Below are 26,167 nucleotides of genomic sequence, written 5' to 3'. Positions count from 1 at the left end.
TATACACATCTTATTTCATATGATATCCCAAACCGTTCACCAATGTAGAATGTGTTGTCATCCTTAGATTGTAGAAAAACCCTTGTACTACTTTCTATGCGTAGATACATCCTCCAGTGTGCATACATTAGTCTTGCCTTCTGGAGGGTGGTACTACGTAATTTACAGACGATTTTTCGCCAACTCACTGCAAACCCAGCTTGTTATTACTTTTCCAGTTCAAGTAAACGGTCCGACCTTCCTAGGTGAGTTCTATTTATTGAACAGAGTAGACTGTGATTTCGTGGATCTTGTAAAAATGTCAATTTTCTTTGGACGGGTGAACAAAATGGCTGACAGATTGACCCATTCTTCCTTGTTTACATCTTGATAATCAACATTACTGACCTGTTTCTCGTAAGAAAGTGTGATTGAATTGGTATTTTTGGACAACCAGAAGAGTTAGAAATATCTGATGTGTAGTTCACTGCTAAACGTTGCTCGCTCGTATGTATATCAGGTCATTTTTAAGACGAGTGTCCACCTGCACTGAATGGAATTGCAGACCTTGTCTTGTGACACAATGTCACTTGTTGGGAGTCGTTCTACGTCAAAGGTAGAATTTGAGAGAATTAGCTCATTTGTGTCTACTGCTTGATAGCCTAATTTAATCTGATGGAGTGTGTCGTCCTAATGCCAAAACAGTCTTTGTTGAGGAAGAGAGTATTGTGTGTGTAGTCTCACTCTCGGCAGATCATGACAGACTGGCAAGCTTTCCCTGCTCAGTGTGATAAAGAGCACAAGGCGTGTTACACTGCTTTTGTCCCTGAATATTGCTGTTCTTGCTTATCTGCCCACAAGACTCAAATGGAGCATGTTATGCTGTGTGGGGAACCAATGTCTTTTACTGTTTCAGTGCTGTTGCGTAACATGCTTGCCTGCTGTTTCACTTTCATGAGCATAGCTCATTAGCTGGAAACACCCACCATTTCTCATGAGTGCAGCCCATCGTTTCCTGACTGTAAAGATATTGTACTTGATACACTTCCACTTCGGAGATTCTGTTACAATTTTGGTCAGATCATTACATACTGGTACTGGTACAGTGGTAGTGGTACTATTGTTTCTGCATTTTACACAGTGTGACAGTGATGAAAGCTGTACACATGAGTGTGCTACTGTGACTATGACTAGTGTGAGACTGAGGGTGAAAGGGACCAACACAGTAGTGTGTACAACTACAATAAAATGAACACATAATATGTACAGCACCCTTATTCTTATTATTTTAATACTAAAAGTAGCATGTTAAGTCTGTTCAGATCATTTTTCATCTATTGTTACGCACATCCTCCGAGTTTCTGACTTTCTCAGGTCTAACTTGCAATCTGAAGGATGCTTGTCATCAGTATGTTGTAGTTGTCATCAGTATGTTGTAGTTGTCATCAGTATGTTGTAGTTGTACATACGCAGGGGTCTTACAAGGGGAGTTCCAATGTATGCCCACAATGCTTATTTGCCAGACCAGTTTTAGGAAAGACTTATCAGGATATATGTAACTGCAAGTTTATCAAAGGCAGCAGCTTTACATGTTGAACTTCGTTTGGGAGAAAAAAAGAACCTTGCCCTTGGCTTAAGAGAGTAAGAGTGACTAAGAGTGACTGCTGCACACAGTACTTTTCAGTTTCCAAACTATAGGACAGTTCTTGTGGAAAAGCCAAATCCAGAACTTGCAGTTGCACTTACAGATGATGACAAAATGGGCGGTCTAATCCAGCCATGGACAATGTAGTGATACTAATAGTCTAGAATTTCTGCAAGGTGTCGGTCCTTCTTGTTACTGTAGGGATAAAAGTTTCCATCCAGAAATCAATAATTCCTGATTTATGAAATGATTTTATGATGGACTTCCTGATTTTCAAACCACTCAATGACTCACCGGCTCTTGGTGTCAAATTCTCAAAATCACAGAGCAAAACTTGAAAAAGTCAGAGCTACCACAGTACCGGGGTCTACAGGCTGATTTTCCTGATACATGTATTGAACATATTCAACTGACATCCTTTTTTTTTAATTACATTTAGTCAAGTTTTGACTCAATGTTTTAACACAGACTTGGAATCGAGACGAGGCTCATGGTGTGTGTGTGTGTGTGTAGAGCGATTCAGACTAAACTACTGGACCGATCTTTATGAAATTTGACATGAGAGTTCCTGGGTATGATATCCCCGGACGTTTTTTTCATTTTTTCGATAAATGTCTTTGATGACGTCATATCCGGCTTTTTGTAAAAGTTGAGGCGGCACTGTCACACCCTCATTTTTCAATCAAATTGATTGAAATTTTGGCCAAGCAATCTTCGACGAAGGCCGGATGTCGGTATTGCATTTCAACTTGGTGGCTTAAAATTTAATTAATGACTTTGGTCATTAAAAATCTGAATTGTAAAATAAATAATTTTTTTATAAAATGATCCAAATTTACGTTCATCTTATTCTTCATCATTTTCTGATTCCAAAAACATATAAATATGTTATGTTTGGATTAAAAACAAGCTCTGAAAATTAAAAATAATAAAAATTATGATCAAAATAAAATTTTTGAAATCAATTTAAAAACATTTTCATCTTATTCCTTGTCGGTTCCTGATTCCAAAAACATATAGATATGATATGTTTGGATTAAAAACACGCTCAGAAAGTTAAAACGAAGAGAGGTACAGTAAAGCGTGCTATGAAGCACAGCGCAACGGCCAACCGCTACCGCGCCAAACAGGCTCGTCACTTTCACTGCCTTTTGCACTAGCGGCGGACTACGTTCAATTTCATTCTGTGAGTTCCACAGCTTGACTAAATGTAGTAATTTCGCCTTACGCGACTTGTTGAACTTTCAAAGTGGACATTGCTAACATCTTTAATATCTGCTGAAATTTCCAACGGTTTAAAATACTTTCCATTTGTGTGCGTGGTAAATGGATGACTTTGATCAATTTCTAACCCATACTTTGAAGGGTTGAAACAATTTATGTTTTGCAGTGACTGTCACAGTGTAAACTGCAACTTAATTAAAAATGTACACTGGCTGCTTTTGAAGGAATCAGAATTCAAATGTAGGTGTGAAGTCCTTAGCACTAGCAGCGTTTACTAGTACAGCTTTCTCAGTTTGTGTTCCATGTCTTTCCCTTCCACTGTTCCAGTCACAGCCACACCTACCCATTTTCACTTCTGTTTTTTTTTTCTCTCTCTCTCTCTCTGGAGTTAGCGGTTGGAAGATAAGGCTCTGCTAATTAAAACTTGTCTCTTACAAGTTACAAAATCATCCTCATGATCCACTTCTTGAGTGTTTACCTGCTTGCATCGATGTAACATGGTATATAAACAAAATCATCCTCATGATCCACTTCTTCTTGAGTGTTTACCTGCTTGCATCGATGTAACATGGTATTATTAACTAATTAAGCTCATTTTCTGTTGCTTTTCCAGAGTATCTGTTTAAATGTTCTCAATTTGCATTAACATTAACAACTATCATAAACTATGATAAAGGGTTTTTTAATAAAAAAAAAAATTGTCTTTTCACTTGTTAGTGTTACGGCATTAGGTCCATGTACTGGTGAATGTTTGGTTTTGCCTCTCCAACGACTAACTTTTCTTGGGTTTTATTAAACTTGTTTTTTCATGTGTGTTTTTTCTCTAGATCCTGGTGAGGTGAACTGCAGTGAGCGTTCTGCAAATATTCAGCACTGAAGTCAGGAGCATGGCTGGCCGGGGCGGCACACAGAGGCCAAATGGAGCAACTCAGGGCAAAATATGTCAGTTCAAGCTGGTTCTACTTGGGGAATCGGCTGTCGGGAAATCCAGTTTGGTATTGCGCTTTGTGAAAGGACAGTTTCATGAATACCAGGAGAGTACAATTGGAGGTAATACTTTTTTTTGGCACTCCATCGGACATTTGTCATCTTTGTACATGATGTAGTGTTGAGCATCTAACATCACTAATGAAACTGAATCAATGTCACTAAGAAGAGGTATTTTGTTGTCATATTGTAGATCTGCTGCATCCTTTGCTGTATCAGTATGGGGAAATCTATGGTCAGATTATTGATTTCCAGAAGATGTGGCTATCGACTTGCTGGCTCATCCACCATTAGTACTATCTTAGCCCACTCAAGTATGCGGATGTGTTTATCTCCTGATGGTTGGTATTACCGCAAGCTGTGGTGGTTGCAACCAGGAATCAGCAGTGGATGAAAGGAAGAGTGGTATTGACACTTGGAGTTAGGTTTAGAGAAAAGCTGATCTATAAGATGGTCCTACAAAGTGACACTGCAAGTGCAAGACTTTCATTTGCAGGGTGGGACAAAAAAATTTAATTTTACTTTTAGATGCGTGAAATTTAGATGCGTGCCAGAAAATGGTTGGCTGAAACATGAATATGATCTGAAGAAGAAATTTAATGTTTTTGTATTTTTTATTTTGCAGCTGCTTTCTTGACACAGACAGTTTGTCTTGATGACACGACAGTCAAGTTTGAAATTTGGGACACAGCTGGACAGGAGCGGTACCATAGTTTAGCCCCTATGTACTACAGAGGTGCTCAGGCTGCCATCGTTGTTTATGACATAACGAATCAGGTAATTAGTGTGTAGACATTTATGTTGATGTGTTTCCTTTTTAAAGTATAGTCATTTACTACATATTTGTTAGACTTTGTGAGCCTGATGACGACAGTTTATCCTTGTATAATTTAACTTAATGATAATACACAAATTTAAAATCTAAAACGTATTATATCCAAGAAAACCCTGCTCAGATCACTGATCCCTACCGCCACCCATTTTGACAAAAAATATGAGTTTAGTCTATACCTGAGAAAAAGCAAGGGACATGACTTTTTTAAAAGAAACATTTTTTCTTGACCTTATTTACAAAACCATGTATACAACTTGAACATGGGATATCAAACTTGCACACACGAATCACCGCTAATTCATTTAGCTTGATGAGGTTTAATTAAAAAACATTAGTGTGAAGAGCTGAAAATGCTAGTGTATCAACAAAGGCAAGGCTGAAGGTAAAAGTACTCTAACATTCTATCTCTGTAATAATTCCACAACTCATCTGTGATCACCCACTCCAGTTTTCCTGTCAGAGTAGAAGTAGCCTATGTAAGTACAGCGCTGAGCTGGGAAATTCACATTTTGGAGAAAACATATGCAGCACCATGTACGTGTTGCTCTTGGTGTGTAACTGTAAGTGTGTCGTGTCGTCTGAATCAGTTGTCCTTGGCTGCCATGAAGAAGTGTGTCTAATAGTTGGGGTTTGTCTCTACTATTTCAAAAGATTCGGCATAATTGTGTCAGTAAAGGTTGGGCTTTCCATGAATGCGTATTATATTGATAGGAGTATAAATAAGAACGCTGACCTGACTTTTGTCAAGAGTATTCATTTTAAGGCATGAGCGACATTTCTGAACAGATCATTGATGTCGGGTTTGATACTGATAGGTCATACATATTGAAAGGGAATCTTCTGTTACCCATAATAAGCGAAAGCTTATTCAAGTTATTGATTGCAGTGGAAGTAAATGAGCATTTGCACAAGAGCACTGTATACCAAAGGTGCACAAGTTTGAAAATAATATTTACAACTGGCTAACATTAGCAAAGTTCTAACATTAACAATAATTAAATTACATATTCTTACCCAACTCACATAGATAGCAATAACCTCGTTCAGTTGCTAAGACATTGAAGCACTCTTACATGGTAACATGGGGAGATAACTCTAAAACAAAAACCACATGCCATATTAGGCACGGTCCGTTGTGGTTATCTCCCCTACCCCGTCGCGATATAACCTTGAATGGTTGAAAACGACGTTAAACACCAAATAAAGAAAGAAAGAAATCTCCTCTACCGGTGTACCGCGCATGCGCAGGATGTATACCGGTGACACTCATTCCTTTTCCTTCAACCCACGTTGCATGACGTGTTTTGAGGTGCTCAGGCTTTTTCTTAAGCCATCGGCCTTTCTCTCGGGGAAGGCCATCGAATCTTGGTAACATATCAACAACCTTCTTTACTTCTTCAGGAATTGGTGAGTGCGTTTCTTTTTTGTATAACGGGAAGATTTCTTAGCGTTTTTGAAGGTTTTGCCACTTGTCTTTTGAACATTTGTCCACCATTCTTGACTTTCAAAATGGCCGACATCCTAGACATAAAGAGAAACTAAGAGCTCTGCCAAGCAGACTCGCTCACCTGGTTCTCAGTTGTTGCAGAGGCGACAGATGTGTTTAGTTCGGCGTCAGGTTTACCTGTCAACGAACTTTTGTCTGCCTGTCAGATATCAGCACCGCCCAGTCCTCTCGGCGCTTTAGCGTCGCGGGCGGTGTTTTTGCGCTCTCGCACGGGTTCGTTCAGAGCCTTCTGCAACAATTACGTCTGCCGACGTTGTTGCAGATCCAACAGTGGTGTTGGACTTGTCGTCAGATGTTGCTTTGGACAAATTTTTGGCTGATTTTCAGGCAACAGCACCTCCTGGTCCTCTCGGCGTTTACGCGTCGGCAGGAGGTGTTCTTGGCGAAGCGCGCAAACCTGCGGCAACGGTTTCCGCTTTAGCGGAAGTGCATACCAGCCAAAAGGTTCATTCCTCACGTCAGCCTTATGCCTTGCGTGGGTACGGGTTGGGGTGTGAAGAGCATGTGTCCGCTACTTCCGGTAGTAGGACAACAGGATCTTCCGGTTGCCATTCTATGGGGCCGGTTGGTGCTGATGCTTACCAGCACCTCCTGGTCCTCTCGGCGTTTACGCGTCGGTAGGAGGTGTTCTTGGCGAAGTACGCAAACATGCGGCAACGGCTTTAGCGGAAGTGCATACCAGCCAAAAGGTTCATTCCTCACGTCAGCCTTATGCCCTACCAGGGTACGGGTTGGGGTGTGAAGAGCATGTGTCCGCTACTTTCGGTAGTAGGACAACAGGATCTTCCGGTTGCCATTCTATGACTCCGGTTGGTGCTGATGCTTACCAATCCACTGCTGGTTCCGCTTCTGCGGCTTCCGGTGGCAGGATGGTATTGCCTTCTGCCGCTAACACGTCTGTGTTGGTAGTTGGCACTCATCAGCCTTCGGCTTCCGGTTCCGCTACTGCGGTTTCCGCTGCTGTTACACAGGCTGCATCCACTTCCTCTTCCAGTCTTTCAGCTGGCATGAGGCAGGTGGATGGGGGATCCGTTCACGGAGTTCCGGCTTCCGGGAGTTTTTTCCCAACCTTTTCCGGTTTCGGCAGATGTTGCCTCGCCGGGATTGGTTTCCGTTTCTCATCCCTTCGACGATCGTTGGGATACTACTGAACAGGATGATGAGGATATGGAAGACGAAGCTTCTGAGGCAGATGGGGATGCCTCTTTTCGATTTTCGGCTAAGCTGCCATCTTTGTTGGCACTAGCAGCAGAGGTTACTACGGAATATTTCCCTGAAGGGGTAGCAGTAGCATCGTCATCTGCCGTTGCTCCACCATCAGCTTTGGCTGATTTTGCTCCTTCTCAGGAACAATCTGCGAACTTTAGGTTTTTAGAGTCTCCTTCGGTGGCTTTTCAACTTGTAAAGTTTTCTCAAACGATGTTTTTGCCCCACCTCTGCCTTTGCTGGCATCACGTGGGGAAGCTCCTGCTTCGGCTTTGCCGGGGCTTGCGTCACATTCAGCTGATTTGAGCCTTCTCAGGAAAATCTTCGAACTTTAAGTTCTTAGATCCTCCCTCGGTGGCATTTGAACTTGTGGAAGTTTTCTCAAATGATTCTCCTTTGCCACCACTTCCTTTGTGGGCAGCGCTCGGCGAAGCACCTGCTGCGGCGTTGCTTTAGCTTGCGTCACCCGCGCAAGTAGGGCATCACTCGCTGAGCGCTTTCCGTAGGCCTCGGTTAACACCAACCCTAAGAACTTAGTTTATTCTTTTGTTCTAACTACGCGGTTCGCTCCCGGGTACCCCGGAATTGACGAACATCCATCTGGATATTTATAGCAAGGAGAAACTGTCTGTTTGCAAGAACAAGGATCTCCTGGCTGTGGAAGATTGTGGCCGCACTTCTTTACAATTATCGCCTTTGACCAAGACTTTGATTCGTTCTCTCTCTCGTGCGGTTACGTCCTCACTGGATATCTTTGTGTTCCGTAAGGATGTAGCTTTGCTGTTCACCTGGGAGTAGGTCTCGACCGAAAGTATTGTTCTTTTGGCGAGACTTTAATCTCTTCCTTGCTCGAAGGTTCTCTTTTCGAGTCCGCTTCTATGCACGTGGACTCTTCTCTAACAAAAAGAAACTCACAGCAAAAGGAAAGCGCACGGCAGGCCTCGGCTTTGTCTTGTTATCAAAAGAAAAGCGCTAGGATGGCCGGTCTCGGCTTTGGCTTTTATCTCCATGCTCTCTCATTCTCGGCAGGGCGCTGTGCCAAATACCCACCCCTCTTCTCCCTCGGGTCAAGTTAGCGGTGGGGGTCGGTGGGCAGACAAAAGCACGCTTTCACTCACACTCTTGGCAGTTATGTCAACTGGAGTTTTAGTGCTCTGCATCACCCTTCTTTCCGCCTTTGTGTTTTACCACAGCGGCTGGTGGGGATTAGGATTCCCACTTCATTGAGGGAGGCGCTGGGGCCTTCCTATTGGGTCACTTCCATAGATCGTACGGATGTTTACTTCCACATTTTGATACACAAAATAGATCGGAAGTGGCTACATTTTATTTAATTCAGAGCTTCAGGGCTCTAATTTCGATTCTAAGTCAAATGAATCCATGGCCGTTTTGATCTCTTTGAGGAGACTGTACAAGCGGCCCTTCCTAGAGGCCCTGTACTCCAGGTGGAAACTGGAATTGCAGGGCTGGAACACATCAAATGTCTAAGGCAGCACCGCTCTGATATGGCCCTTTGTGGTCGGCTGGGCGTTAAGCAAACAAACAAAGGGCTGGAACATGTTAGTGTCTTTTTTCGACTGGTTCACAGACACGACCAATCAATGGGTTCTCACACCATTGCTCTTGCAAGGCGTTCCCATTGGTTCTCTCTTCACCAGCGAAGCAGTTTTTCTGTCTCTTGTGGAATTCTTTCCCCTTGTCAGGCGAGAACATGTGTTGATTCAATCAGACAACACCACAGTGGTGTTTTATCTCAACAAGCAGGGGGGCCTCTCGCTCCCTACCGCTGCCACATCGAGCATGCGAGATTCTGATGTGGTGTTACCACCACGAGATCTTCTTAGCAGCAAAGTACCTTCCTGGGAGGCTCAATGACTTGGCGGACTCTCTAAGTCGGTCGGCCAAGAATGTCCACACAGAATGGACTCTTATCTCACCACGTGCTTCTACGCCTTCAGGCGAATTTGGAGAAGTCGCTGATAGACGTATTTGCCTCTCGGTACTATCGCCTTCAGCTGATGTTCGTCTCCCCGTTCCCGGATCCCGAAGCATACCGGCACGGTTGGCCTAGTGGTAAGGCGTCCGCCCCGTGATCGGGAGGTCGTGGGTTCGAACCCCGGCCGGGTCATACCTAAGACTTTAAAATAGGCAATCTAGTGGCTGCTCCGCCTGGCGTCTGGCATTATGGGGTTAGTGCTAGAACTGGTTGGTCCGGTGTCAGAATAATGTGACTGGGTGAGACATGAAGCCTGTGCTGCGACTTCTGTCTTGTGTGTGGCGCACGTTATATGTCAAAGCACGACCGCCCTGATATGGCCCTTCGTGGTCGGCTGGGCGTTAAGCAAACAAACAAACAAACAAAATCCCGAAGCATGGAAGATCAATGCCCGCAGTGGGGCACTGCGGTTATGAAATTAAAGGCCCCTCCTGTTTTTGGAACCGCAGGAGCTTTCTAGTTTGCTGTTAGGTAGATTTTTGGTTCCTCTTTCCTGTCATGCTCTCTTTTTCTTCATGAATTCTTTTCTTTTTTCTGCCTTCTTGCTCATTCACCTGTATTTTTTCCAAAAATCTCTTCTCTTGCCGCTTGTCTCGCGATTCATGTATAGTTTAATCTGTTAGTGTTCTGATGTAAGTCCAGCAGTAGATAGGTTAAGCCTATTTTAACATACTGGAAACTGGTAATCTTCCAGTAGGTATTAATTTAGTTTTACTAAAGCCTGCTGGGACACAAGTAATGGGTTAGTGCATTTGTAAACAGGAATCGCTTGACAAGTGGCCCCCTTCATCCCCCCCTTCCTCGTCCTGATATGGCTCTGCGCAGTCGGCTGGGCGTTAAGCAAACAAACAAACAAACAAAATCCCGAAGCATGGAAGATCAATACTCTCGATTTTACTTTGAGCGGCCTGCCGGTCGCACAGTATGGGCCCATTCAATCTTGGTTGCCAGGCCTTTTAAGGCTGGCAAGAGGATGCCGTTTTTTACACTCGAGCCACACGGGTGTCTACTGTACGGGAATCATTGAGACGCTCAGGGGCTTCTGCCTCACCTCTGGATTTGGTCCAGAAATCCCATAGGGGTTCAGCCTCTTCGTTTTACGTGTCACATTGACAGGCTTGGAACAAATGGCGTAATATTAACGGAAAGAACTCCACTTCTCTCCGTTCAATGCAGGTGGCGAACCACCTATCCTGGCTTTCCGAATTTTCTCCCACGTCTTTGAATTAAGACGATACGCGATATCAGTTGCACTGAAACAGCTAGGTCGCAATATTTCACTTGGGGGCTTTATAGCCAGCGTGATTAAGGGAGCCTCCCTTCCGTTGTCTGAAAACAAATCTCCAGTCCCGACTTGGGATTTGCTCCTAGTTTTGGAGCTTTTGAGATCAGATTCTTTGATCCGTTACAAAAACTAGCCTTGCTAATCTAACACGGAAAGCGGTCATGCTTACTCTAGTAGCTTCTGAGAGAAGTGGGAGTAAGTGTATTTTCTGTCTGGTTTTGCTATAGGCCCATTGCAGAAACTCAAGTTAACAACAGCATTTCTACTCGGCGCGCGCGGTATGAGAATCACGGGTCGTAACTCTCTGGAATTGGTCATCCGCCGCCATGTTGGATGCCTTGCACGATCTCTGACAGTGCTTGAGCGTTGGGTGGCGACTCGACAAAAGTGAAAATGACACGTTGTGTGGCCAAAAACTGCAGTCAGCAGGCACACTTTAGGATCCCTAAAGTTGTTTACCATCAGGGTGACAACTGGAAGGAAGTTACTGAGCGGAGAAGACGATTATAACTGGTTATTTTTTAATGTGTGCAGTGCGCTAGTCAACAATTGTCCATCGGTTGTGCCTTTAGAGTGAACACTGTGATAGGATGCTTTGAAAATTATACTTTGCAGTAGTTACCTGAGCTGCATTGTACCTCATTTGCCTGTCTTGAGAGCTTTATCTTGTGAATTTTGGTGCACTGTCTGCATGGTAATTTAAGATAAAGAATAAATAAATGAATATAATAATGTATTCTTGCTTTACTTTTTATGTTGTGCTGTTGTGTTAAAAAGGCAGATCCCCTTTGGACTCATGCATGCACAGTTTTCTTCATTTTGTCTGCATACACAGTGAAATACGCAAAAAGAACAAGAGTGCAATGAAGAAAACTAACAAAGACGGCATCCAATATGGTGGCGCGAAGAGAGTATGAGCGGAGTTGTGCCCCTTAGGGCTAAAGCTAGCCGATCCATTTGATAACGTCACGCAGAGTAAGAAGAATGAATTGGACCTATAGACATCTCTTTGGAGAAAGACGGATCTTTGGCTCTTAGGTTTCGTTCAAAATTTCTGGCAAATAAGCAGAAACCACAGAAACCAGCTCCGATAATACAATTCAAACCACTTAGCAATATTTTGGCTCCGCTAGAGCCATATTTAACCAATTGAACATTTCGAGTTTTGAAAACTTTTCTGACTCGCACTGATCCGTTTAGATCACCAAAACAAAGGCTCTTGTTAATATACATCAACAATGGTAGAGGCAATGACTTAGTGAAGTCAACCTTAGTTAGATGGACAGCCACATTGATTAGGCATGCCTACAAGTGGTGGCAAGAAAAAAAGGGGGGGGGGGGCAGTCAGTCCTCCCTCTTCAGGCAGCACGGACTCAAGAAGTCAGAGTGTGTGCCTCTTCTTTAGCTGTATTCAAGTCTGAAAGACTTGCAGAATTTATGAATGCAGCTTATTGGACGTCCAAGGACGTAGTCGTGAGTTTCTATCTGCGGGATATTTCAAGTACCCACTATTATAGTACACATTGTAAGACTAAGCAACGCCTAAAATCTCCATCCTTCTGTAATAAAAAAAAAAACGCTGGCGCTGGACCCGAGTACTCTTCAGACTGGCTCGCTCCCCCAGTATGAAAGTTTTTGTCTTGTGCACGTTTAACACTTTCGCGACGGGAGGTGACTATATTAGTAATAGCACTGCAACGCCCACGGACGGGAAGTGACTATTTTAGTATTAGACATACAAGGTACACGACTCGTGATTGCTTCCCGGTTTTTGAAGCTTGCAGTAAATTGAGTTGTTTCCCTTGACACACTTAGTGTGCCCTTCCGCCATATGCAATATTAGTCTGATTTGTGCGGTTTTTTCGAGAAAAAAAATGAATCGAAGGCGAGCCTTGTCACGGGAGGAGATTCTCCGGATGTTGGATCTTGAGGACCCTGTAGATCATGATTCCGACGTGTTGTTTTCGCCTCAAGAAAGCGATAATAGCAGTGATATTGAGGAAGAAACAGTCCTGTTGTTCCTGCTAGTATGAGTCGGCAAACTACACGTGTTAGGGTGGTACTGCATGAATCTTCGAATGTGTAGTTGCAAGGGGGGCGTGGCAGCACTGATAACAATGGATGGCTGGAGCCTAATCCTTTTGGAAATGTTCATAGGTGTACAGTTGGGACTTTGTTGTGAAAATGTGACTTATATTCAATATGGATTACCTAGACATCATTTGGTGAGTGTCACAGTTTTGTTTCATTTGAGTCAGGATGCTGTGAGTGAATGCGGGATTTGCTTGTTTTTTTCTTTGTACTGTCTCCTTATTTCTGTGTAGAATTTTAACAATATTTCAGCTAATTCATAGGTTTTACACCTTGTTTGGTTATACAATTATTTATAATACTTTCTGTTAAAAAATAACTTTTAAAAAAGCAGTGGAAAAGAAAACACACACAAAAAAATGTTAAAAAACACAAATTATCCCCCTTTCACCCCCCCTTTGCTAAAACAAATCGCGTGACAAACTTATAAATAGCACGACTGAACTGGGCATCCATTTTTTAATTAGTACACAAAATTTGGTGGTGATTGGACTTAATTCAAGCTTGCTAGACAGATTCCTTTACGGTTACTGTTTTTTGGGAAGTTTCTTGGTGGCAAGCTTGGGCAGGCAGGACGTTAACGCCGTGGCAATGCTAGTCACAATAGTGTTAAGACCAAGTGATTGATCTGTGTGAATTACAGGCATTCCCTTTGCTATATAAATACATTGCATGCGAGCCGAGGATGTGCGTGGTGACTGGCCTTTCTCTTTTATTTGTAATTTGATCACAGTGAAAATGCACACACACACATTCACACACAAACACACACACACACACACTCTCTCTCCCTCACTCCCTCTCTCTCTTCCTCTCTATCTCTCTCTCTTACACACACACACACACACACACACACACACACACACGAGTACAGACTCATGCACGCGCACGCACACACACACACACACACACACACACACACACAGTAACACTAACACATGTGCACAAAATGAACACACACCGCGCGACAGAAAAAGACGTCAAAGACTATTGACCGTGACGTAATCTTTTTATGACGCTATATTTCTCGTCAATGTGTGACGCGTTCGGCTGTTCTATGAGACTGCCGCCTGGCTGGCTGTGGCTCCGCGAATTCCCCCCGCCGTCAAGTCGTTTTTTTGTGGTTTATTTCGCATTTAGGTCCCAGGTAACATTATGAAGTTTTAATACGATCAATCGGACCTATTATCAAGTTAGTGTATCAACTTTTGAACGAACTGCGCCCAGTAGTTTCCCAGCAATAAGCTGTTAAGTCGAGACACACACACAGACACACAGACAATTAAAGTCTGCTGGACCCTTGTACTAGCGTACTCGGGGATAAAGTTTAATCAATCAATCAATCAATCACATGGTCTGCCAGCTTTAGTTGCTGCAAGACAAGTACTTACAAGATATTGACTGTGAATATTTTCCCACCACCTAAATTAGCAATCTGCTATCTATGTGAGTTGGGTAAGAATATGTAATTTAATATAAAGTTTCAAAAGTAAACTTTGATTTAATTAATATACTTACCAACTCACATACTTAATTCCCTCCCAGCCTGCCCCGCAAATTGTATAAAGGGGTATATGTTTCAGGACGGAATGAGTGTCACATCCTGCGCGGTACACCGGTAGGGGAGATAACCACCACGGACCGTGCCTTATATGGCATGTGGTTTTTGTTTTAGAGTTATCTCCCCATGTTACCATGTAAGAGTGCTTCCATGTCTTAGCAACTGAACGAGGTTATTGCTATCTATGTGAGTTGGTAAGTATATTAATAAAATCAAAGTTTATTTTTGAAACTTTATATTTAATACAAATTAAAACATTTACATGGAAATGTCAGAAATGTGGAAGGTTTGGTCTGCCTTTTGTAACAGCAACATTGTCACAGCAATTGAGAAATATGTGGCCATTGTTAGTCTCGTATATATATATGTATATGGGTCATCTGTTTCATTTGCAAGCTGTGCTGATGATAAGACATCCCGGTCTTTATGTAATTATAGCTGAAATAGCTTTGTTCTGTTTTGAAAGTCCAGTTCTGTGATTTAGTTCAAAACTTGCTTGCAGGATACGTTTGGCCGCGCAAAGACGTGGGTGAAAGAGCTCCAGAGACAAGCCAGTCCAAATATTGTGATAGCCCTTGCCGGCAACAAAGCAGACCTGGCAAACAAGCGCATGGTGGAATTTGAGGTGAGTGCGCGTTTGCAGTAGGGATTTTGCACGGCTGGTAGTTACGATGGATTAACATTGAAAATGAGTTCAACCAATAGTTTTTGTGTAGACATCTTCTTTGGAAAGTTGATGCAGCGGTATTTTATTAGTAACACAATTGTAGAAACCAGATGCGCGCGATATAAGCCTTCATATGTGTTTGTGAGAATTTAAGGGGGGACAGGGTAGGCAAGCACTTTTTTTTTTTTTTTTGGAAACAGCTTGCTGCTTGTTTGATTTTTGCAAGCAGAATAACCTAATTAAGGGAAACCATTTTAAATTTTGAGTGAAAAGCAATTTTGGGGGGTTTTATTCACCAAAATGTGAGAAAAACGTTATAAAATGTGCTTTTTTTAAAATGTTGCAGTTTGTGAACCAGTGCATGTCTTGATCCAATTTTTCTTCTTTGCAGCAATATGTGTGTGTTTAATAATTCTGTGTATCGAAAAGCATTTCTAAGCAATATATTATTTTAATTTAGCATTTTCAGTTACCGGTTCAGTTTTGATAAGAAAAATACATGAAATCCTAACTGTCAGACTCATAAAAACCCAACCAATGCACTGAACTCTTATTCCATACACAGAACTGATGCTGTAAAACTCATAAACAACATATACAAAAACTGAACAAATCCATCAAGCCTTTCAAAAGTTGCAACATTTTAATTGTAGCGTTTTGTCTGAAAATTACATTCAGAGAAAACAGCATTTTAAAGATTTGAACCAGTACATAAAAAAACCAGTAGCACAGTGCACCCTGAATTCATATGTTTTTATCAGAATGACCACTTTACTATGTAGGGAAAAGGATTTGACAATCAAATTATCAGGATTTTTTTTATATACATCATATGAAAACAGCCATCTTTGTTTGTACCGATATGAAAACATGAATCAGAACCAAACTGTCAGACTCATAAAAACCCAACCAATGCACTTAACTCTTATTCCATACACAAAACTGACGCTTTACAAATCATAAACAACATAAACAAAAATGAAACAAATCCATCAAGCCATTCAAAAGTTGCAACATTTTAATTACAGATGTTTGTCTGAAAATTACATTCAGAGAAAACAGCATTTGAAAGATTCCAACCAGTACCTCAAACTAGTAGCACAGTGCAGCCTGAATTGATATGTTTTTTATAAGAATAACCACTTTACTATGATGGGGAAATGATTTGACGATCAAATTATCCAGACTTTTTTTAAAAAATCATTTGAAAACTCATCTATGTTAGTGCAGATATGAATCAAAACGAAACTGTCGGACTCATAAAAACACAAGGAATCCACTGTATTCTTATTCCATGCACAGAAATGGTGCTTCACAAATCATAAACAACATATACAAAATTGGAACAAATCCATCTTGCCATTCAAAAGTTACAACATTTTAATTACCACATTTTGTCTCAAATTACATGTAGAGAAAACAGCATGTAAAAGAGTCTCACTAGTACCCCGGTAAACTAGTACCACAGTAGAGCTTGAATTAATGGGGTGGTTTTTTTTTTAACCAGAATAACACTTTAACTATGAAGGGGAAATGATTTGATAATCAAATTATCAGATTTTTTTTATTTAAAAAAAAAATTATATGAAAACATTAAAAAAAGTCAATTATCTGTGTTTGTGCTGATATGAAAATATTGATCAGAACCAAACTGTCAGACTCATAAAAACCCAACGGATGCACCGATTTCTTATTCCATTGCATAGAAATGATGCTTTACAAATCATCAACAACATTACATAATTATATATACACAAATGGAACAAAGCTATCAAGCCATTCAAAAGTTGCAACATTTTAATTACAGTATTTCTGTGCTCAATCCTAACACTGCAGCAAATTTCTGTAAAGCTGAATGTCCCTTTCCATGTACCAACTTGGTCATACGCGGATTATTTAAAATGCAACTTTACCACCCGAAGCGTTGCAAACACCGGGAGAAGAGTAAACAACTGCAGACTTGAATGGACACTCATATGCACTCCAGATGCAGGGCCTGTGCAAATCCTTGGGCTGATGCATCACCTTCTTTCATAATCAGACTGCTATCAGACAAGCATTCAGTACAGGATATAAACCTTTCAGCAATAGATTGAGCTGATCAATGTTGACAAAAGCCCAACACATGTCAGCGGAGTGACGTTGCACAGTACCAGTATCCATATCTGCTTGTGATGGGTCAGAAGATGGCAAAGTATCTGTATCTTCTTATGGTTGGTCAGAAGATGGCAAAGCTGATGTTTCTGCTGTGGAGGGGGGTAGTTCCGGTTTAGCAAACTTTTCCATCAGGTCAATCTTTCTCCTCGCTGCCACCACAGGAGGACTGGCTCTCCCCTTGCTCCAACCTAATAAATACACAAAAACTGATTTAATATTTGATACAACTGTCCATGGTTTTTGTTTGTAATAAGCTGCAAATTTTAAGACTCAATATAAACGTCAACAAGTGCTTGTACTTTATTTTGCAAATGACCATGTTACATGGGGTGTACCTCAACTTTTTGGCTAGGCTGGTAAATCAGAAATCCCAATCAGCCCCCAACCACTGAACCAGGCGGGTTTTCTTACAACCACCTCAGCGGCTCGTACCCACATATGTCGGTTGACGAACACACACACACACACACACACACACACACACACACAAAAGACATTCATTAATTGGCCCCTATCACAAAATGTACATGTCAAGTTTACTATGGGATTTGAGTAACCACACAATCACATACACACAGGAACTAATACTGAAACTAGCTGAATTATTTTCTTTCTTTCTTTCTTTCTTTTCATATTTTTCTTTTAAAATTAATTTATTTCATCACACTTGCTATGTATTTGCTTGTTTCTTGTCTGTTGTCTGTTTTGTGTGTGTGTGTGTGTGTGTTCTGTGTGTGTGTATACATTTTCAGATTTCCTAAACCTAGCACTGTTTGCAGGTGATCTTTATGCTTTTGATTCATGAGTTGCATCCCCAGTCCTTTAGTTTAACTCTTTTTTTTTCTTTGGTGAAGTAAATTGGATCTATTTTTTTTATTCCTTAGTTAATGGAAAAGATTTGACAACAATATTGCTGTCAATGATAGGTTGGTCAGCCATGCTGGTGTAAACCAATCCTTTAGAATTAGAGAACGCTCTCTAGTAGGGTACTTATTTTCCTACGGTCAATGACCAGAAACAGAAACTGTGTCAGTCGTACATCGCTCAGATGCTGCTTCTCAGTTTGACCCCAGACAAAGAATACTGATGACATGTTACACCATAGTAAGCTCTCAAGGACTGGCCAGCGAAGAACAATAAAATAGGGGTTGTGAAGACGATATCACAGAGATGATCGAGGGAGGGAGGGGGGGGGGGGGGGTGTGCGGCGGCGGCATGGTCAGTAAATTGGATCAAGAAACCCGCAAAATACTTCAGACACAAACTGTTTATCATTTACCTGCAAACCCTAACACATTCTTACAACAACAACAACATAACGATGTGCAATAAATCACGTTGTCAAACAAACAAGATCGAAAAGAGAAAGAAGCAAAACCCACCTCGTCGAGTCAAGAATCTTAGAATGTCGTCTGCTCAAATACGATCATGTTGGTTCATTTCGGAGAGTTGTTACTTCCTTCTACTGTTCGCTGCTGCTGGTTCATCTTTCTCTGATATTTCTTGTCACTATGCCGAACATTTCCAATGTTAGGGTTGTTCTCCGCAGCTCAAAACTTTGAAAAATGCTGCTGAATCGGTGAAAACGTCATGGATTTGTTGACACCGGGGGACTGATAAGTTGTCTACTGCGCTTGCGCCAAATGCCTTTGACCTACATATATTTGCATATATTAATTCCGGGGTTTCGGTTGGAACGGATTCTCTCTCTTTGTGCCTATGTCAACGGAAATTCCCCAACGGTGATGACGTCATCTTGAAGAACGGAAATTTCCACACAGTTTGAACAGCGAAGGGTCATGTCATGTGCGCACATTTACCAGCACGGAGTATCCAAAGTTGACCATTTTTTCGATTTTTTTGATAAAACACAGACAAAAACAACAAAACATCGGTTTGAAAATGGTTTTATTTACATGAATACATGTCTAAAATGACAAAAGCAGATTATTGAATGCATTCCAGGATGTTCAAAGGTGTGAAAAATGCAACAACCCCAAAAAGGTGTATGAGACCAAAAATAACTCATTTTGCCTACCCGGTCTGCCCTTAAGTAATTCACTAATTGCAAGATTGATCAGATGTTTGTCGTCTTTTGTTATGATTTGAAAAATGTTTTTTCCTCTTTGTTTTGCTCATTCTGTGTTTGAAGGATGAACAAGGTTTCGTAATAGTTTGACTGATTTTGAAAATGATTTTCTTGCAGGAAGCACAGGCCTACGCAGAAGAAAACAGTTTGCTGTTTATGGAAACATCAGCGAAGACAGCGATGAATGTCAACGACATTTTTCTAGCCATCGGTAAGTGTATGAAAGACAAGGCAGTGGTTGGTTTGTTTACTCATTTGTTAGTTCACTGCTGGGTTATTTGATGAATGTTACTGCGTTGGAAGGACCACTGTAAGTTGCACTGTACGTCAACTCCATGGATGGTCCTTGTTGCTTTATGATGTTGATATCAACAAACGTTAATATGATTCAAAACGCCCTGCAAGTATGTGGAGTTGGCCATTGCCAAAAAAATAGAGATGATGAAAAAGGTTCCTGTTAAAAAAAAAAACTGTTGTGAGAGTGGCAGTGTGAGATTACTTCTCTTTGCTGTAGCTTAGTGGGTTCTTCAGCAGGTCACGGAAAGCCGTTTAGTGTGTGGCCCTCCATAAAAACGTAGAACATTAGTGTAAGGATATGACTTCAGTAATTCAGGTAAATCATGAGTTTGGGGATGGAGTGTTCTGGAGCGTGGAATGGCTTTACAATAGAACCCCCTTTAAAGACTTACAAAAATCTGAGAAAATCGGATTTTAAAAGACAGGTAAATTTGCATAGGTTATGAGAAATCAAGATCTTAAATTTTAAGTAAGAAGGGGGGTTAAACTGTATTGACCTTTCCTTTTCTGACTCCATTTCACTGCAATTTCTTGCCACCATCTTGTCATTCAGCTTAGTCATGGGCCTATGTATTTTTCAGCCAAGAAGCTGCCGAAGAACGAAGGGGGCAGCGCGGCGCAGCAGAGACAGCAGGGTGTGCGACTCAACAATGAACAGAATCAGCAGTCGGAAGGAGGATGCTGCAAGTAGCTGTGTGTGCCCTTCTCCCTGTGTCGTGTCAGCTTCTGCCTCCCCCCGGCCTCCCCACGGACACTGTGTGCTACACGTGGGATCCCTCTGTGGTCCAAAGACTGGTCAGAATTGATCGCCAGCTGGATACAGCGCAACGCAGCCGCTCTGGGGGTGCTGCGCAGTGCTGCTGGTTCATTTGTCATTTTGGCATAGAGCAACTATCAGAATACAACAAAGAAAGGAAAAAAAGCAAATGACCAGTTTCTCTTTTCTCCCTTTCACTCCTCTTTCTCTCGTTTCTCTCACCGACACTGTTCACTGACGAAGCCTGAAGATCCAGTCAGAAGAAGAAAAGTCATCCATAACATCTTAGTTGTAGGTTCTGTGTAATATTGATGAACAAAGACTTTTGCTGTTTATTTTGGAAGGATGCATGAAAACTGCGGGGCATGACTTCTAAGTTGAGAGTGTGTGTCTTGGCACTTGTGGTACAGAAAATAAGTAACTATGATTTCGTCATTGTATCAAGTAAGCCTGCTTTCTACTATTTCAATTTGGGTTTTTTGTTTTTCTTTGGTTCTTTTATCTCTATCTCCCACCTTACTCGTACTTCCCTCAACCCCCGTTCCCCATCAGTCTGTCTGTCAGGTAAATCTACTGCGAAGGTTCCGGGCAGTCCATTTTGTCATTTCAGCTTATCCGAAACACATGGAGAAGATGAACAGCTTACCTTTGCTTGAAACATCGCTGTCTTTCATGGTTAACCGTTTTATTTTTTTAAGCAAGGCAATGTTACTGAATTTTATTTCATAATACATTCTTATTTCTGTTAATGGTCTTTGTTTTTTGTTTTGTTTTTCTCAAAGATGAAAGCCAAGTAATGTTACATGAATTTTTTTTAAATTTGGTTATTTTTTTCCATGAATTGTCATTTGTTAAGTTGAGTGTGTATATCAGAAGTAGCGATGGTTTTGTGTGGAGTATGATCCTCACAGTGAAATAACTTGTGAATGTGTAATGTTCTTCTCCCAGAAAATATCTACTCAGGTGGGTCAATAACATACTGTCATCACCAGAAATAGACCTCCCAACCTTCATCGGTAACACTCTTGTCTTTTGTTTGTTTGTGTTTTGTTTTTTTCGATATGCTAACTAAAGTAAAAGAACATTTATATGTTTTGTAGTGATCACTTTGTGAATTCATCATTTTGTCATTTTTGATACAACATGTTTAGCTTGTTTCTGAGAATTTCAGTTTCACTCCTTTTTTTGTCAATATGAAAGTTCCACCATAAATCAGAGTAGCTTTCTTGTTTACAAAAAATCTTTGGGGGGGGGGGGGGGGGGGGGGGGCAAGGGGTGGAACTGGCATGAGATGTTTTAAAATGAGATCAAGAATACCCCTTCAACTGTGCAAATATTCTATGTCTGTCACTGTCAGTTTGCGTACATGTGTTGAAGGAGTTACAGCCTGTCGGTGGCTGTGTGCAAGGCCCAGCTGTGCAGTGTGTTACAGTTGTCATTATTTTTGTGTAGCTCACTCATCATGCACTGGTGTTTTGTTGTTCATGAGACTGTTGTGATATGGTAGTGATTGGAAAGATTCTATGCTCATCTATTGTACATATACACTTCTCTCAAGATAATAAAATAAAGGAGGAAAATTTTGTTTCAAATTTATTTTTTACAAAGGATTGATTGACGTGGTTGATGGAAATGAAAAGGCTGTTTTTCGCTGCTGGAAATACCACTGTCCTTTTTTTATGCTGCATGTTTTATTTCGGGGTACTTTTTTTTTTTTACAGGCATTTTTCTTTTTTCTGTTGCTGAATAGTTTTTGTTTTATCATGCTGTTATTTAGGGGTAGAATATGGCATTTTAGTTGTTACGCTAGTCAAGGCTTGCATTTGAGTTGGGCAGTAACAAGTCTTGAGTTTGAGAGCAGTGACAATTCCAGGGACCAGCTAGCTAGGGTAGATCAGGAATCTTTTGTAGGTTAGAGCATCTGCATCCTTCTGATAAATAGGTGGCTTCTAGCTGTAGACTTTTGACATTCTTTGAGAAAGATGAGTACATGACACAAGGAATGTTTATTCAGAGTATGGCGTTCCTTAGATGAGTAAGTGTAAAATTGATGAATTTTTATGTACACAGTAATTCAGTCTTTCAGTACATGCAATGGTGTTTCGTTTGATCAGATCAGTGGCTGGATACTGTGTGAAATAAGTCCTCTGAGTAGTAATATAGGTGGGTGTTCCTTCCCTTTCATGCAAGTAAGGGCACATCTTTGCATCACAGTTGGTCAGCACTGGAGTTTAGTGCTTTTCAAACCTACTAAAGACGGGCACATGTTACTGCACAAACTAATTTTACTGTCGAGTTAGTTTCGGGAAAAGACAGTCCATGAAATGTGATTGAGGGACGAAGAAGGCATGTTAAAATATGCTTACTTTCCGAAATGTTCATGGGAAACGAAATAACATTTAAAAATGTTGGTAAATGTCAGACATGGGGCAGAAATCGCAGGTGAAAAAAAGCAAAGTGTTGTGTGCTTGAGGTGTGGTGATGATTTTATGAGTTACAAGTGTATCGAGTATAAAGGTATTGAGTGTAACAACGCAAGGTTGAAGTGGAAGGATTAGTCTGCAGGCAGATCAAAGGGAGAAGGCATAGGTGGACTGTGTTAGCAAGTAACCCCAATTGTGGAATGATTAGGAGCTGTAAACAAATTATATGGAGGACTTTAGTGTGAATTTATTATGTAGGATTCCGTTTCTTGTGGTTTTCATCTCTCAGTCTCAGTGGGGCTTAGTAGATTTTCCAGCTCTTTTCTAGGTGTGCTTATGGTGTCTGCGTGACGACTGTACAAATAAATGGATGATTGTGAAGCATGTCTGTCTTGAGAGAGAAAAAAGGTGAACTGTTTTTCCCCTTGAAAATTGTGGGCAATTTTCTTTATCCATAGTGTACGTTTGCATAGTGAATGTTTGCATCCACTGACAGTTTTAATATCAAGCTTCACGTGCGTTACTGTTTATACCCGCATTGTACAGTACTCGTGTACCTATCTTCTCAGTTCTGTTCCTCATCTGTGCCTCTGGCCAGATGTAGAAGTCAGATCTTTAAAAGGGTTCCCTGTCCAGGAAAGAACTAAAACTGCTCTCAGATTGTGTACAAAGCAGCGAAGGAACTTTCTCCTAGCAGCAATACAAAAATCCATGTGGATGTTGAAATTGACTAGGGAACCAGTTTGTCCGGGATATATATTCATTCAAGATTGTCATGCTTGCAATCCATTACTTTGCAGGTAAAATATGAATTGTAAATGTGACACATGTGTGTCTCAGCTGTGTATACACATGATGTTCAGTTGGATGTACATTAAATCATTCATTAACACACACAGGTTTGGTGCATATTTGTGTGGATGAGTGCTGAGTCTAGATAACTGGATCAGAGTGATTTTAACTTTGTCAACAGAAGTCTTCTTGCTTTTGTTCATGCTTGGTTCTTCAGTTAACTTGTAGTATACACACGTAGGCTTTGATGAACCTGACTAAGATGCACCATAAGTGTTTGGAGATAAACCCTACCTCACAAGTTGAATTTGAGCAAAAGGTAAACTGTGTTACTTTTGTCAAAGGTGACATGTGGTTACCCCTATAGCAGGGGTAAAGAAAACAAACACATTACATGTACCTGCACTCACACCAGACCTCAAATAATCCGAAGCGAACTCGTTTGAAATTATATTGCAAAACAAGGAGTCGAAAACTTCAACATTTTTACGAATGAGTTTTTATTATTATTAGGGGAAAACAGCGTGGTTCCGTAAATATAATAATAATAAGAAGAAGAAGAACATTTATATAGCGCTAAATCAAAAACTTTCGTTAAAAAGGCTTGCTCTAAGCGCTTGACATCTAAACTAAAACGTCATTCACACTCTTTGCAATGATGTACAAGAACTTCATGTCACACTCTTTCATTCAGTATAGCACCATTCACACAGTTGTTATTCTGTACAAGACAATAAGTTAGTCTAACATTTAGAATGTTCATAAGATGAAAACAAGAGAAAACCAGACTGATTAAAAACAACTGCTTAGTGCTAACAAAGCATGAATCTTAATGATAACGTAATACATATTTAACTGTTAAGACCATAAAAAAACCTATATGCTAAAATAACTTCGAACTTTTAAGAACTTCTTATAAGATACACAGCACATCTAGATAAACACCAGAATGATAAAACAAAAGGCAACTCGTTAAAACTATTAAATGCATCAATGTCTAAAACACGAAAGACTCAAATATAAGATACACAATTCTCTAGAATTGTTTATTAAAACTGAAACCGACCTGCTCAAAGTAAACCATACCCACCCCCTCCCTACCCACCCCCAACCCTCCTCCTACACTAAATACTAATTATTTCTACTCTTAACTTCCCAACTACACGTTATCCATAAACTATGCACAGGAACATGTGTGTCAGCATTATGTGGCACCGACATGACTTGTGCATATCTAGCTTACAGCTAAGGGTTAAAGTTAAAGGACTGCTGCAGTGAAAAATTATATTTATAATAATTTAAAACAAAAGACAAAAATAACAAGCTGAATAGAGATGGAACCGTTACAGAACAGGATGGCAAAATGTTGCGACTTTAGGAGTTGTGTTTCTGGAAGAGGTGAGTTTTGAGTGCTCGCTTGAATGACAGTACTGACTGAGAGTGGCGAATGTGAGAGGGGAGAGAGTTCCATTGAGTAGATGCGCAAAATGCAAAAGTGCGTTGTCCATATGCTTTTGATTTTGTGTGTGGGATGACTAGGGTGCGGCTATCAGAAGAGGAGCGGAGTTGTCTAGCAGGAGTGTATACAGTGAGAAGTTCAGAGAAATAAGCAGGAGACGAGGCAGAGAAGAAGTGAAAGCAGAGAGTGGACAGTTTGTATTCAATGCGGGCTTGGATGGGTAACCAGTGGAGTGTGCGGCGAAGTGGTGTGACATGATCTTTTTTTCGTGCTTTGAGGATCAGGCGTGCTGCAGAATTTTGAACTTTCTGTAGTTTGTGCAGGAGGTAGAGTGGACAGCCAGAGAGAAGAGAGTTACAGTAGTCAAGTTTAGAAAGAACAAGAGAGCAGACTAGAGTGTTTGTAGTTTGAACGGACAGAGTATGGCGGATGGTTGCGATCTTGCAGAGTTCAAAGTATGCGGACCTACAGATGTTGGAGATGTGCTTTTGACTCTTTATATTGTTATCTGCAACAAAAGGACAAATCGATGATTCAGTAATGCGGCTGTGACCTGCACAGTATCTTTAAATTAAATTAAAGAGAAGTGAAAGAATGTTAACTCAACGGAGAGAAAAAGAGACTTGAAACAAGTGTGCGCGTGTGTGTATGAGTGCGTGTGAAAAACAAAAATCCTGCAACATCAAAACACCCTCCTGTTTGTTAGGAAAGAGTGAATACTCTGGCTTTTATTGAAGCAAATTTTCCAATGTGACATTGGCCAGCCACTACCGAGGATGTGTTTTTCCACATGTGGACAAGGAGCACTGGGAAAGCTTGCCTCAATAAAAGGAAGAGTATTAACTCTTTCACGACCCATACAAACCTGACAGACTTTTTTCCGGAATTCGTCTATTTCTCCCTAAAAATAAATTAATGAATAAAGCGTTTTGTACTGTATACATAGATTGTTCATTTCATTTATTCAATTGAAGAAAGAAAACAATTTAATCACACAAAGAAGTGTGAAAATCATGCCTCAAAAAGTAGGGTCGGTCCGGTTGCCATAAACATATGACGACACGGGAGCGAAGTCCCCCATTCTCTCAAAGCGGAAGAAAAATAGGGATGAGGAGAGATTACTGATTAAAAAGAGACGCAAAGCTCGCTTCGCGCGTATTTCTTCGCGTGACTCTTTTTAGCAGACGACACATTGTTTCTCTGCTGCCGC

The 26,167-nt window shown here is 41.0% G+C and overlaps 1 protein-coding gene across 1 annotated transcript; it reads left to right on the top strand.

The window, feature by feature from the left end:
- Window positions 1-109: 109 nt before the first annotated feature.
- LOC138958036 (ras-related protein Rab-5C-like) lies at window positions 110-23,600 on the top strand. The gene is made up of 6 exons (XM_070329074.1): window positions 110-245; window positions 3,676-3,898; window positions 4,461-4,612; window positions 14,819-14,941; window positions 19,347-19,440; window positions 20,108-23,600. The coding sequence occupies exons 2-6, from the start codon at window positions 3,736-3,738 to the stop codon at window positions 20,215-20,217; spliced, it is 642 nt and encodes a 213-aa protein (XP_070185175.1). The 5' UTR covers window positions 110-245; window positions 3,676-3,735; the 3' UTR covers window positions 20,218-23,600.
- The last annotated feature ends 2,567 nt before the right edge of the window (window positions 23,601-26,167 follow it).

This window comes from Littorina saxatilis, linkage group LG2, assembly GCF_037325665.1.
Source record: "Littorina saxatilis isolate snail1 linkage group LG2, US_GU_Lsax_2.0, whole genome shotgun sequence".
NCBI lineage: Eukaryota > Metazoa > Mollusca > Gastropoda > Littorinimorpha > Littorinidae > Littorina > Littorina saxatilis.
This window is presented reverse-complemented; position numbering and strand designations above follow the sequence as displayed.

What these genes read in the sequence shown, in the direction of transcription:
- LOC138958036 (XM_070329074.1), top strand. Translation starts at nt 3,736, where the DNA reads ATGGCTGGCCGGGGCGGCACACAGAGGCCAAATGGAGCAACTCAGGGC. An exon ending in TTTATGACATAACGAATCAG is followed by an intron (nt 4,613 to 14,818) that starts GTAATTAGTGTG and finishes ACTTGCTTGCAG; the next exon opens with GATACGTTTGGCCGCGCAAA. An exon ending in CGACATTTTTCTAGCCATCG is followed by an intron (nt 19,441 to 20,107) that starts GTAAGTGTATGA and finishes TGTATTTTTCAG; the next exon opens with CCAAGAAGCTGCCGAAGAAC.